Source organism: Melanotaenia boesemani, chromosome 18, assembly GCF_017639745.1.
Source record: "Melanotaenia boesemani isolate fMelBoe1 chromosome 18, fMelBoe1.pri, whole genome shotgun sequence".
Taxonomy (NCBI): Eukaryota; Metazoa; Chordata; class Actinopteri; order Atheriniformes; family Melanotaeniidae; genus Melanotaenia; species Melanotaenia boesemani.
Genome location: NC_055699.1, coordinates 28,538,564 through 28,553,959, shown reverse-complemented (window position 1 = coordinate 28,553,959; position 15,396 = coordinate 28,538,564). Strand labels below are relative to the sequence as shown.

At 38.1% G+C, this 15,396-nt stretch overlaps 1 protein-coding gene across 1 annotated transcript; it reads left to right on the top strand.

The window, feature by feature from the left end:
* The first annotated feature begins 11,576 nt into the window (after positions 1–11,576).
* LOC121629271 (sterile alpha motif domain-containing protein 3-like) lies at positions 11,577–14,903 on the top strand. Its single transcript, XM_041968906.1, has 5 exons — positions 11,577–11,720; positions 12,434–13,383; positions 13,600–13,755; positions 14,136–14,225; positions 14,826–14,903. The coding sequence occupies exons 2-5, from the start codon at positions 12,613–12,615 to the stop codon at positions 14,901–14,903; spliced, it is 1,095 nt and encodes a 364-aa protein (XP_041824840.1). The 5' UTR covers positions 11,577–11,720; positions 12,434–12,612.
* The last annotated feature ends 493 nt before the right edge of the window (positions 14,904–15,396 follow it).

Here is a 15,396-nt window from a genome sequence, read left to right as displayed (position 1 = left end):
AAAAAGGTAAAAAAGATGAGCCAACTCTGAGTTTAGAGTTTATTAATCAGCTGTGCGATAAAATTAAATCCTTCAGATGAGACAACTGTAGATGATTTGTGCCTCCATAAATGCAACTAGTGTCACCATTTAGGTAAAATGTTTGTTCAAGTCTTGGTAACAGTGTCTTCTCAACATGACATTAATACATGTTAGTAGCTAGTACTAAATAAAAGTTCAGACACATATTGAATGTATACTTGAATCTTTGTGTGTATATTACTTTCTATGGTTTATATTAATATACTTATTCTCTTTACTGAATATGATTATATTGTCATTTAGGTTATGGGCACATATAAGAAATTAAAATAAAAGCATATGCTGGACATTCTTGTAGCCGCAGTGTATAAAATGTTAAATGGAAATGTTAAACTGTTTTTTATGGATCAGATGAATTTCTGAGGGGTATCTGAATCCTCTAGTACAGACTTCCTGGGCTACATGGTGGTAGGTAGCATCTTCGCCTCAGAGTAAGAATGTTCCTGGGGCGAGTCTTGTCTGGGGGGGAGGGGCTTGAGCCGGACCTTTCTGTGTAGAGTTTGTGTGTTCTCCTTGTGTATGAGTGTTTTTTTCTGGGTCCAGCTTCCTCCGACAGTCCACAAAAAAAAAAAAAAAAAAAAAAAAAATGAATTGTTTACTAAATTCCCCCTGAGGGTTCCCCTTGCCTGCTGCCATCCATCCATCCATGCCCGCTGCCTTTGAATAAAAAAATGGATAGATGGATCACAGACTTCCCAACTAAAGAATGAGTAGTTGACAAAACCTAAAATAATAAGGCAACCAGATGTAAATCATTTGTGTGTAAACTCAACAAAAAGACCTGTGAGAAACTACATAAAGTGGCTAAATCAAAGCAGAAATATTAATTTGGACAAACTTAAACTCAATCTTAATTTAGGTTTACATCACAAAATTAAATAAAAAAATGGCTTCACAGCTGGTTGCCTTACTTTTCATAATTTTTTTTTTTTTTTAAACAGAGCATGATGGATACCAAAGAGACTGAAGACTGCTTTGCCAAGGATAGATTTGATACCTGACAACTAACATGTAGAGTTTTGTATTTCACTGCATTAAAGGCCATAATTTCAATTTATACATTCTATAATCCAGATGGGTTTACATGAGCCACAAATTCAACTCTGTTGAGAAAAAAACCTTGAAGAAATTAAAGTGTAACATTACACAGGGTTTCACAGGGTAATAACCAAGCGGCAAAAACCTGCCATTAAGTGTGAAGCCTGTGCGTAGGTGGAAAAAATTGCAGTTCCCCCCTCATCCACTAGGGGCTGGCTCCAAAACAGAGTCAATCCCCATAGACCTCCATGTTAAAAAGACCAAATTCAAAGCAGAAAAGAACATGTTTAAAGCCTGGTGCAAAAATTCATTTCATGATTAATAAGTTGAGTCTACCTTCTTGACAACTGTGAGGGGGGGGATTTTTTTTCTAACTCATCTGTTTGGATTTATTTTATCTTGAAATTCGGCATAATTAGGGGCGTGTCCTTTTGATTTACATGTATCCAATATCGCGGCAAGAAGGGAGAGTACAGCACAACCGCAGTTTTTAGCCAGCTAACAGTGCTCCTCAGCTTTAGCCTGCCTCCTTTAGCTGGTTAGCTCCGGGTTAGCTCAGTTAGCTCTTAGCTACAGGCAGCTCAGAGTTTGATGGGTGTCAACCATCCATCCTTCTCCACCTCTCTGCCCATTTTTGGATTTTCCGGGAATGACAACACATGTGACGCTGCCAAGATGGCAACAGTGGGAACCGCCCAACGAGCTTCAGTTCAGCTCTTCAGAAACCTACGGGTGACGTCACGGAGGCTCCGTCCATCTTTATGTACAGTTTATGGTAATAACTTGCAAACTGCTTTAATGGATAAAAAAATATAAATAACAAAAAAGAAGTGTAGCATCCGCTCCTATCCTACAACAGACTATAAACCTTATGGTCCTTCCTTATCGAGTGTGAAAACTCCTGAAAACCGGTGATAAACTGGTATCCATTCAGGAATAATGAATAAATTATTGGCATGAACACATAATGCAACTATTGATACTTTTGTCATAGATCCACTCAAATGGTTGGTTGATGGTATAAATCTACATTTAATAAACATCTTGAATCTGCTCTCCCTAGTCACAGCTAAGACTTCCAAAGTGAGGACTTCCTTAACTAGCTTTAATCTATATGCTGTAAAATGCATAAAGGTTGCTGGTTAACAGAATAACCACATAAACAAATCAGTGTCACATAAGCATTACGATTACTTCATCCTACTGTTTGATACTGCGATAAATTGTAGAATCATGCAATCGTGGCATCCCTAATTATGTGTACTATTTATTTTTTTAAACAGTATAACTTAGCAAAAGCAACTGCTGCTACATCAAAAGATCAGCCACCTGGTTTCAGTGTTCATGACATTTACCAACATAAGAATGCACTTGCAATGTTATGCAACATATCATTTTGTCTGTTTATGCTGTCATGAACTCAGGACACAGCTAGCTTTGGTCTTACAACTTATGCTTTAATAAAAGATTTTATTTGCACAAGTGACAATTCTTTATCAATCCATTCTGAAAGGATTAAGTTGCGTTCAGACTGTCAGTGAAATACAAGCTGGAGAAAATATGAGAATAAAAACATAGGTGTACTTGTGTACAACATCATCACTTGGGTGCATGTACAACTAGAAAGCATAAAGTGCTAACGCTGTTTTGTTCTGGCAAAGATAAGCTCTTTAGCAGAGATGAGAAGGAATTTACCAGTACAACCAGCGAAGAAGATGGGTGGATATTGTTTAACATTATGACAGCATCACGGCCCTGTTGTGGGAGCAGAAAGTGGAAAAACTGCAGCTTCCAGTCCAGCAAGACCCAAAAGCAGCCGATTCTGCATTGTCTGCAAAACTCTGACACTGTTATATCACTTTATGCCTTATAACTACTTAAAGAACATGATCATATGCATCTTACGAAGCATGTAGATTTTCCTTTATGTAAACACTGGGCATTCAATGTCAGGCCATGCAATTACCCACTTTAATATGTCTAAGCATTTCTTGTCAAGAGCAGTGTTGGGATCTGGTCATTTTTAAGTATGGTCGAAGCTAATAGCGCAATCATTTCCTGCAACTGTTTCAATATGAGTTAAGTGTCACTCATGTTGAACAGTATGTTTAAAGTAGTTATTTCTGCTGAATGTGGCAGGTTGTAAAGTATAACTTGTCTTAAACCTTTTTGCTTCCAACACAGAAAATGCATGTTGATTACAGGTTACCACAATCTTGTGACTGCCAATAGTAGTTTCACACCCTGAACTATCCATCCGGCTTTAATTTTCTTTCATTTTTATAAGATCCAGTCACGGAGGAAACTAGTTCAGGAGGGAAAAATCCCTCTTCCTATCAACACTCTCCACCCCCTCCAGGGGCATCCTGAGGCTTTCCCTATCATGATTCTGCCCCAGGGGCTTGTTTCAGATGAGTATGGTCAAAAGACTTCCAAAGGGAGGTGGTCAGCAAATTACCTACTAATCAGATATCCATACCAGCACATCTGATTTCCTCTCATCAAAAAAAAAAAAATAAGGATGGCTTTACTCACAGTTCCCCCAGTTGTTCACACTCCTAACCCTATCCCTGAAGCTGAGCCCCACCTTTCCATGAAGTAGTTTCATTTCAGCTGTTTGTATCCACAATATTATTCTTTTGTGTGCCACCCAAATTTAGAACTAGAACAGATATCCCCAGTGAATTAAAAACTTTGCCTTTTCAGCTTCAACTTCATAACAACAGACTGTTGAAACAGCATTAATACTGCTGATGAAACACACATCTGTCTGTTTCCAGCTCAAATTTGCCATTACTCATAAACAAGATCCCAACATACTTAAATGCTTCCCCTGAGAAACCATGACCTCAGACTTAGGAGAGCACATTTTCAATTACAATATCTGCAAAAAGCAGAGATGAAACCCTGAGTCTTAATCTGAATGAAAACCACATTTTTCCTCTTGAATCCAGGTTTGATATTCAATAAAAGCCTCCTTTCTAACACCCTGGAGTAAACTTTCCCAACATTGATTAGTGCAATGGAACTGGAACACACTCCAGTCCCCCTTTTTGAAAATGGGAAGTGGCATCCCGGTCTAACTCTCCACAGATCTCGTCCCTGACCGCCATGTAACCCAGAACATGAATTCCATATGTTTTACAAGTAAGTGAAATGTCTTACTATCAGAAATGGTCACTTAGAGCAAGCTCAAGAATTTTTGCCAGTAATAAAAATTAGCGTAGCAACAGCCATCCTCACGATGACCCCCTGTGCAGGGGGCTGAGTGAGACCTATGCAGAGAGAAATGTTTTTTGCATATGCTAGGACACACCAGTACTAACATGCAGAACACCAAAATGATGGAGGAAAGTCAACTAAAGGACTCTACCAACCATTTGCCATCCAAACAAAACACAGTTATAATCCCATGCAATGGGTTTTGGGCATTCAAATATAGACATTGAACAAAAATACATGAAAACAGCACGTGTTGATTTTAGAGCTTCTGCTAACTGTTACTGCCTAGTGACCACAAATACGAGGCGTCATGTGAAAGACTCTGCTGAATACAAAGATGTCTGTAATATCACTATGTAAAGGAAACTTAGTGAGCTGGTAGCTCTCTTATGACCCCGCTTTAGTTTGAAATAAATCACAATGGTGCAAGTTGTTGAAAAAAGAAAGGACGAAGGAGGTTTTTACGGTGAAGGTTCCTGGAACTTGATTGGTGTTTCTATGGTCAGTTTGGGCTTTATCTGTTTATTCTCAGGAATGTGATTGGTCGATAGAGGTTTCAATCATGAATGCCAACCAATGGGTAACCAAGATATTTTTATCATTGAAATGTAATTAGTTTTCAAGTCTGATACCTAAGAAAGGTCAAATGGCACATTTGGGTATATTTTGGTGGTTCAGCACACACCTTTGTTAAAACATTTTTTTCACTATTCAGGCCCAGTTATTTTCTATCTCTTAATTTTGCTCAGTTCCTCATCAGATATTACTTTACCAATTCCTAGATATATTTAACTTCTTTTTTAAGATTCAAATGTTATTTTTACTTGGTGATTTTTCTTTATGTGGGGATAAAAGTTTTCATTTTTACACTGTTCCATGTGCATTTACTCTGGCACAGTAACATATCTGAATTCTGACACTTGTGTAGTAATCTCACATGTCTTACACATAGAGCTCTTGTAGTTGTAAAGATGTGATTAATTTATTTTAGAAAAGGTTTGTCATTTCAGACATGGAGGCAGAATAAATAGGCCTTGTGATGAAGAGGCTAATGTTGGTCTTGCAATCAGATTTATAATGAGCACATGGGAAAAAAAAGCTTCTTTTTTTTCAGGCAGTGACAGTGGATTTTGCAAACCATCAACATGTATTGCAGCTCTGTCTATTATGTTGTGTAGCAGCAGCATAGCCTTGTAATTTTCCATCTCCAACAATAGCAAAATAACAATTAACCGTTTTATCAACTACATATAATGGTTGGAAAAATTTGTTTAACCTGCGTTATTTAAAACAAATGGGAACATTTAAGCTTCACAAACCCCCATTTAAGACAATTTCCAAAACGGTGATTTGACTGTGTGTAGAGCTGATTCGAATGACAAAAGAGTGGAGGATTTTCAAGTGGAAATGAGAAGTATGTCATTATGATAAAGTAAAAACAAATGAGAAGCAGCCTTTTACAGATGAATCTTATATTGAGTTTGAAAGCTATTTATGATCCAGAAACCATGTGGAATACTTAATGTCAGCAGCGGAAGTTTTTTTCTTCCCTGCTTTGCTGAGCTGCCTCTTCACACACAGGCTGCAAACATAATTGGGATCATCGTCTTGTGGTTGGGCTGTAAATGGCCACTTGAACAACTCCCTTTCACATTCAGGCTGCCTGTCTGTCACCTCTAGGCATATTGCTCCCTGTCTTTATTCCTTATAATCATCGTCTTCTTTTTAAGATTGGACATATGACATTGGACTAACCTTCTATTGAAGTTCTGCGAGTTTCATTGACTCATATTATAATAGTTGGCAGATAAGAGTCATAAAGCAGGAAAGAGAATGGGCTGAATAGCTTGGACTAAAATGAACAGCAATATGTCTTTTGTACCTGAGCAGAATGATAATTTTTGATAGATATTGTTAATCTCAACACGAGAGTCATGACAGGTATGGTAATTTCAATGATAGAAAAGCCATTGTCATCACAACCAGCACATTAATGAGTATTTGCATATGTATTTGAGTGGGCGTATGTCTAACTATGATTGATTGTGTGGATATAGCATGTTGGTGCTGCCAGTGATATGACTCATTCTTGCTATATAATATAATTAAGTGTAATTGCACTTTCACATAAGCATTTGTTATTTTAAGCCTTTAGTTCTTTGAGTGTTTCCGTTATTTGAGGGAAAGAGGTAAGGTGAACACTTAAGTATGCCATAATATGACTTTGATGAATTATTTTTTTACTATTAATTATGGTAAAACTCATGGTACCAAAGCTCACCTGCCTCTCCACCTGTCCCAGCATCTCCTCCTGCCTCAGCATCTTCTCTGTCTGAACTGCAGCTTTCAGTCACCTGACAAAATAACACAGTAATACATACTAAGGAAACAAGTTTTTTTTTTTTTTTAATTTTGTTACTGTTATTATTAACTTAAATTTCTACATTTTCTCACTCTATAATGACTCTAGATGTCCTTCTTTCTGTTCCTTGCTCCTGAAGGTCTGACACAGCACATGGCCACCATTAGCACCACTTTCTGTTAATAGCTACCTCTAGCAATCATAGACATAAACACTTAGACTGCACATCTAATAGTGCAAGAGTAGCCCACACTGTAAAAATGAATTTTGCCCATTAGTCATGTTAACTTATAATTCATTGTCAGTATGACTCCAAGTTATTGAAACTGTTGTGATAACTCAATATTTTGTGTTCGTGTCGTCTCAACTAATAAAAAGTTTTCAAACTTAGAAAAATGATATAATTGAAATTAAGAATGACAGTCAAAACGATGTACAGATAATAGTTTTTGTGATTGGCTGTTTATTAAATACGTAAGGACGTTGAACATGCTTCACCAATAAATCCTTTGCTGCTGTCTACCATTTTCTCTTTCGTTCACCACATGTGGTCACTTTAGATTACAGCGCTGGAATTCTGATAAGGTAAATAATAACAAAAATTTTGGCACACATGTAAAACTGAAATTATTAGCCAGGGCTTTTACTTGCTTTAATGATCACAAGTAGCTTAGCTTTTTCTTGTTATATCTGTTTCACTTTTTTGCACACATTAAGTTAGCCCCACACACTTCAAGAATTAAACCGCGGTGTGGTGCGTGACCGTTATGCCTGTCTGCAGCGCCGAGCTCGAGCTGAGTCTGTCCCCGCCAACGCACCTGCTCGTGACAGAAAAACACACAGCCACTGGATAGAGAAAGTCGAAGTTATCGGCAGGAGAAGCTGGTGTTTGCAGGATTCGTGAGATAAAGTCAAGTAAGTTATCACAGATGTCTCCAGTGATTGTAGTGCTGTCCGAATTGCAGTCTCAACGTTTACAAAGCGAAATTCGCCATTGATGTTATTTTTTTTTTGCAAGAAGGGGTGTGGGGGTGGGCTAGCAAGCGGTCGGGAGCCAGAAAAGTCGACTGAAAACCAAAAAGAAGAGGGTAAGAGATCAAACTGGAGAAAACAAGAATTAATAATAACGCTGTTAGCTATCCTGTGATAGACAGTAATGCTGCCAATTCGATGACTGGATAGCTAGATAACCTAGCATGTTGGCTAATGTTAGCTTAAGTCTTAATAGATTGGCTCATATATGGAGAACCATGGCACATAAGTTATCTCTCTGTCTCTCCTTGCAGCAGACAATAAATACACGTTATGTATACAACACATAATGCAAACATGAGCTAGCTAGCTCTTATCAAAATCAGAAGAAAACAGAACAATTTGACATTTTGTTGACACTAGTTTTTATATTAACTTATCTTCCATTCAACATGTTGGATACAATAGCAAACAATAGACCACATATATTAACAAGGCAGTGGGCTATTTTGCTAGCTTGCAATCACTAAGTAATATTAGTGTTTCGATTTGTTATTAATAACCAGTAACACGGCTTTTACTGTAACATCTGTACACACCACTGCATACTGTCACAACACTCAGCTGGTATTTGAAAACTTGGCATGCCTAACTAAACCTTCTAGTTTGCCTGCTAGGAGAGTTAAAATAAAATAATAAAAAAAAGGAATTAAAAATCAAGCATCAGGATACATCTGGTTACAGGAGAATCTCACTTTTTTTAAAAGGCATATTACATGATCTAGAAACATTATCAAAATAATAAACAAACTTACTTGACAAGTTTGAGTGGAAAGAACTATCAAGTTATATAGAAATAATGACCTTGTAAATTGTAAACAAAAGCCCTGCTATAATGTTAATGTGATGAGACTGTAATGGAACATTGGCACTATCAGACAAACTATCATTTCCCCATATTAATTAGCAATATTACCGGTATGAACTGTTTGTAAATTGATTTTGTTATGGTTGTATGGTGTATTGTAACCACTGCCAATATACTGACATGAGATTTTATCATTTAGGTCCTGGTTGGATATGTTACATTTGGCTGCTTCTTCTTGAATGAGATGGATATGTAAGTTTTGCACCTACGTCACAAGAAATCGTCGAAGAATACTTAAACACTACAGATCCAGTCATGGTCACTATGGAAGAAGATTAGCTCTTCCCTGCATTTACACCGATTGTGTGTGCTATTTCCAGTCACAAAAGTCTCTACAAACACATGTGAGACAACATGGATTCAGCAGCAGTGAACCAGTGAACTTGCGGATTAGATGCCATTTATGTGACTTTGAAGAACCTGCAGACGTTAAGCTATACTTTCGTCATCTTGGCACGCATTTGAGGAATAAGGAAACTGTCATTTGCCCATATAATCGTTGTGCTTTTAAATCAAGTGTTAAGTCTAGTTTTACATCCCACAAAAGTCGATATCATAACTCCAACTCTTTACAAGATTTTAAAGCAGAGCTTCTTCTTGGCCCACCAAAAGAAATTGCACTCTCAGAAGATCATGTGTTAGATACTGGTGCACAAATAGTCAATACTAACACTCAGTCAGCTGATGGAAATTGTGTTGACTTCCAGTCAGATGATGAGGAAGATGCTGATATTGTACATGGCAAAGAAATTGGTGAAAAAATTAAGGGAAGACTTTCATCTTTGCTTCTACGCATGCAAGCAGTCTTGCATGTATCAAAGACAGCTACACAGGAAATAATTAATGAATTTCGTGAAATTGGTATTTTAGCAGGTGAACTTTCAAAATACACTGTTGAAGTTGTTCTTAAAGAGCACAACTTAAATATAGATGATGCCGCACTCAAGTTAGTGACAGAGACCCTCCAGAAAACCAATTGTCTTAGCTGTCTTTCAGAAAGTGGTCCTCTTGGAACTGAATACAAAAGGCAGTCATTTTACAAGGAAAGATTTGACGTTGAATATGTTTTAGATGGTCTGCACAAGAAAACTTTTGTATATGTCCCAATTTCAATTCTGTTGCCAAAGTTATTGAATAGATGTGACGTAATTGACAAAATCCTAGAACAGTCCAACGTAAATTCTCAGTCTGGTCATTACCAATCATTTCGTGATGGGCTTTACTTCAACGATAATCCACTTCTCTCTGGAGAAGAGTTAGGTATTTCTCTAGGATTATATATTGATGACTTTGAAATATGCAACCCTTTGGGAACTTCAAGAAAAAAACATAAAGTTACTGCTATTTATTGGGTATTTGCAGATTTTCCTGCCAGATACAGGTCATCCTTATCCAGTATATACCTTGCAGTATTGTGCAACAGTAATGATGTGAAGACTTTTGGTTATGAACCAGTTGTTGAACCACTTCTTAGGGAGCTTTGTATATTTGAAAACCAGGGATTTTACATTGATAGGTTGGGTACCTGCATCAAAGGAACAGTGCTGTATGTGTCGTCAGAGAATTTAGGAGCTCATTCTTTGGCTGGATTTCAAGAGTCATTTCGTGTTGATAAGTTTTGTAGATTGTGCTTAGCCAGCCATAATGCTGTTCAGAGTGTCTCTGTGAGAGATGGTTTGTTTCCACTGAAAACTAAAATATCACACACTGAAGCTGTTCAGAGAGTAAAAGAGAATGAAGGTCTTGTTGTTGATGGAGTGAAAAGGGACTGTGTCCTAAACAAACTAACCTACTTTCACTATGTAACAGGTTTTCCACCAGACTTCTTGCATGACTTATTGGAAGGAATAGTACCTGTGGAGTTGTGTTTGTCCTTAAAGACATTCATTGACAATAATTACTTTACCTTAGAAGAATTGAATACTGCCATTAAGCGTTTTCCCTATAAATTCTCAGATAAGACAAACAGGCCACAGACAATTCCAAAGGCCTTTAGATTAAAGGGAACGGTTGGTGGAAATGGCCATGAAAATTGGTCACTTTTAAGGCTGCCACCCTTGCTTATTGGCAATAAAATACCTGAAAATGACAGAACTTGGGGTATAATCTTAGATATTAAAGACATTGTGGAAATCCTAGCATCAGCCACTTTCACTGAGGAAAAGCTGTTTTATCTTGAAACCAGAATATTTGAACACAGGCAACTCCTACAGGAGATTTTTCCTGAGTTTAAGCTGAAACCAAAACATCATTTTTTAGAACATTATCCCCATCTAGTTTGTTGTTTTGGGCCTCTGCTTGACTTTTGGACAATTAGATTTGAGGCCAAGCATAGATTTTTTAAGAAGGTTGTTCGTGATGTTAACAATTTTAAAAATATACTACTAACCTTAGCTTCCAGGCACCAGCTCATGTTGGAATATTACATGGGCATGCCAAACCTGTTTAAACCAGCACTGGAAGTTGGAAATATGTCAACCATCTGTCCTGACATTTTGGACCCCTCTGTTAAAGACACTATCAAGACCAAATTCAGAAATGTGACTGCGGTTTCTCTTGCAAAAACTGTCTTCTTACATGGAACTCTGTACACACAAGGAATGTTTTTATCAGCTGGAAGCACAAGTGGACTTCCTGATTTTGGGAAAATTGTTGATGTGCTTATTGTTGAAAACAAGCCCTGTTTTGTTCTGGAACCGTACACAGCTTGGTACTTGGAGCACTTGAGATGTTATGAGGTCTGCAAAAATCCCTCTGCAAAACTGCTTGTAGTCCAACCTGAGGAGCTCAACGACTACTTCCCCCTGTCAGCGTACATGGTTCAAGACAGACTTCTGGTTTCCCCTAGAGCATTCCTGCTTCATTTAGGTGGGTTGACCAGAGTTAAATCAGCACCTCTCTTATGACATTTTTAACTATATGGCTACTGAAATGGGTTGCATTGTAGAGTGTATTTTTTGTTTTGTCCACCCCTTCTTTATTGCTTCAATTATGTTTTGCCTTTTACTTGTCATGTTTTGTCATTCTCCGATTCACAGCAGCGCACAAGCTGCCATCCTGGTTTGTTGTCTGGCTAGAGGAGTTCAACGGCTACTTTACCTTGTCGGCTTGTATGATGTGAGCTGCACCTTTTGTTCTTTACCAGAATTCTAGGATTGCACCACAGGAAGTTTTAATAACTAATTTCAGGTGTTGTATCTTAAATCTCAAATTGGGGTTACTGTTGAATGAAATACTTAGGAATAGGATAGATTTTAAAGTTCCGCTGCTGGTCTAGAAAGCTCTGAATGGTTTAGGACCACCATACATCAGTGACCTCTTGACCCAGTATGAACCTACCAGAACCCTCAGGTCATCCGGATCCAGTTTCTTATCAGTTCCAGAGTCAGAACCAGACATGGAGAAGCTGCATTCAGCTTCTATGCTCCACATGTCTGGAACAAACTCCCAGAAAGCCTCAGATCAGCTGAAACACTCAGTTTATTTAGATCCAGGTTAAAGACCCACCTGTTCTCTGCTGCATGGACTAGTTTTTATTTAAAGTCCAGATCTGGATCTGGTTCTGTTAAGCTGGACTCATGTTTTAATATTGTCTTTCCCACACTGGAACTTTATTTCTTGCATTTTATCTGTTTTATTTTAGCATCTGCGTTCTGTTTTATTATATTAATTGCATTTCTTTTAATCTTCTTTTTTTTTTAATTATTATTATTAATACACTTGTATTGCTTTCTGCACCCTGTTGAAATGTTTTATGTAAAGCACTTTGAATTGTCTTGTACATGAAATGTGCTATACAAATAAATTTGCCTTGCCTTTTATAATTCCAGTGCCCAAGGTGCTGCTGCGAATCATTCTCAACAAAGATGACATTAGGAAGATCCACAATGATAGTTTGCCAGAGACTCTTGATGAGTTTTATTCCATCTTGAAATGCAAGCTTGGGTTGGAAGGTGACTTGGTGGTCCAATATGAAGATCAAGACTTTGATAATGAGCTCTGCAACTTGATGAGCTTGTCTGATCTTCCTGAGGGGAGGGCAACACTGAAGGTAACTGTAAAGCAGGCCCCTGAGTCATATCACACTGATTCAACGTTGGATACGGCAAGTTTGTTGTCATCCCCATCGTCTTCTCGTGACGACATTTTCACTCGCCATCGGTCTTGGCCTGATCCTTTTGAGATTCCAAGATTTTCATATGATGTAGAGTTGCAGCTTAAAAGAGGTAATGAAGCCTACGAGGAGAACGGAACCTTGCTTAATATAAGGAAAGACACTAAATCTGAGATACTTGACAAACTGGCAGAAGCAATGTATGCATACACTGCCTACCCATCACGAGAAGAATATGACATTGTTGCACAAAGTCTCATCAGGAAACATCCTTGCCTGAGAGAACCTGGGTCTGCCAAAGGTTGGTACTGCTGGAAATTCAGTTTAAAATTCAAAATGGGAAACTACAGGAACAAGCTCCGTGTGGCTGGATGCTCTCAACTCCAAGTTAATCGCAGCTCCTCAGGACCAAAACAGAAGCTCAAGAAAGCTAAAAAAGCCGAAGTCAGTTTTCTTCCTGACTTCCCTGAAGGAAGAACTCAAAATGTTATGGAAGAAGAGAGATTAGCCATTATTGAAGCGATGAAGAAGAAGAAAGCTGATATGAAGAAAGTCAATGAAATGATGGTTGGCACCTTTTCCCTGAGACGAAAGTATATTGTGGAACAACAACCACCTGTGGCAGAGGTGAAGACCAAGTGGCCAGCTTTGTTCACAGAGATACAGGTACGGCCTCAAGTCGGGTGCAGGCTAGACACATTAAGTGAAAATTGCTGCTTTGATCCTGAATTTAGGTATTTTGCAAAACTTAGAGTGTTGGGGTTATTGGTCAAATTCAAAGGGGTCACAGTGACCACAACTCTTCAGTAATGCATAGTTGGAGTATTATGTGAATAATTCCATTAATAGTTTGTGTATTCTGTTGTCTTTTATTTCTTATAGATTGAAGCTGAATTCACTCGAATCACTTCAGCTGATCTGTCAGGGTCACTTTTTTCTGGGCTGGAGCAGCATTTGCCTCGAGTAATGGAACTCTACAGAGCCAGGATTGGCAGCTGTCCAGAGCTGAAAAAGGTCCTTAGCATGCTTGATGATGATGTAAGTATTTTAGCTTAGGGGTGCACCAGAGTATCAGTCAATGATACATTTTGGTCGATGCTCGGTTTAATAACAATGATGTCTAGTTTGGGCAATGCCACATATTACACTAGAAATCCAAGCATGTGAGATTTATTTGCTTTATACTTCTCAGCATATATGAAGGAAATTTTAGGGCAGTCAGTGGTGATTGTACTGATGCTAACACAGTAGAATAGGTATCAGCATCAGTAGTTGTAGCAGTTACAGTAGTACTAATGGAACAATAATACAACAATAGAATCAAAATTACTCAGTGTGCACTGTTAGTTAGCAGTGTTAGCAGCAATCTCACTAACTCACTCGCTATTGTGGCTTTAACAGTGTATTGTTTTTAACAGAATTCCAACCAAATGAAACGGGCTGTCATTCTAAGGGGCCTGCCATATTTCCTCCGTGAAGATCCTTCAAAGTTCCTCAGGTCTACAGAGGTAAGCTTGATTTTATCATTACTCTGCTGAAAAAACATAAGTGAAAAATAACCACTTCATAATATTTTCTCCATGTACCGTATTTCCTCAAATGACTGGGACCTTAATTTACCTGAACTGCATAAGGTAACAGGTCTTGTATTATTTATATTATTTATTTAAGTATTATTTTTAATACCCTCTGTTTGATAAGTATAATTGGTCATATTTTAGTATGAAGCCTTTTTAATCAGCTCCCGTTTCCCTTTTTATGTTACTGCATTACATTGTTCAACACTTCCTGTGTCAGTTTCAAATTAAAAACCCTTACCCTTCATTTCTTAACAAGGCTATTGTGAAATATTTGCAGGAAACGTGTTGTGGAAAACGCATTGAGTTGTTAGATTCTCATACGGCAATGTAGCTGCTGCCAACTTGCGGCACTTGTACGCTACTAGAAATTACTGTTTGGCTGAGAGATTAACATCCACTAATCACACAACTTACCTTTCCCCATTATACACCACACCAACAGGGCATCAGCCGTGAAACATGTTCTAGTTTTGTCAGACAATTACAAATAGTTATACAATTATATTTCTTTTTTCTGTGTTTGGGAAGGCTACAGAAACAGGACAGCATGGCGAGGGACATGAATGTCGGCATCCTTCTGGTAAAAGAAGGAGAGGAGCTTCTTGACGTCTCAGTGGTGTTGGAGGATCAGATCATTCTGCATGGCATCAAGGACTACTCACATGCGGTAGCTGTGCTAATGGGTCTGCTATATGCACTGAACATTGACTACCCAAAGGAACTGCAATATACCTTCGAAGTCATTCAGAAGGTACTCATGAATATCGGTGGTGAGCACTGCTCTGCAAGGGTTCACGGACTAAGGAATAGACTTCTTTGTTAAACTGTGTAGGCACTACACTGAGACGGTAGCTATTTGAAAGCTGCCAGTGATGCATTGGTTGGGCATTATCCTACTTTTTTCTATTTCTCTGTTCTGTTCCACTATTACAGTTTAACCGTTCGTTGCACTTATGCCGCATTCTCAGTTGAGCAAATTAAAGAGCAGTTCTGCAAAGTTGTTAGTTGATGTCAGTTAAAACCGTTTTCCTACAAGCCTAGGGGTTTGAGGTCTTTGCTGCCAGACCTATATATGGAATCTGATTTGTGTCAGTATAAT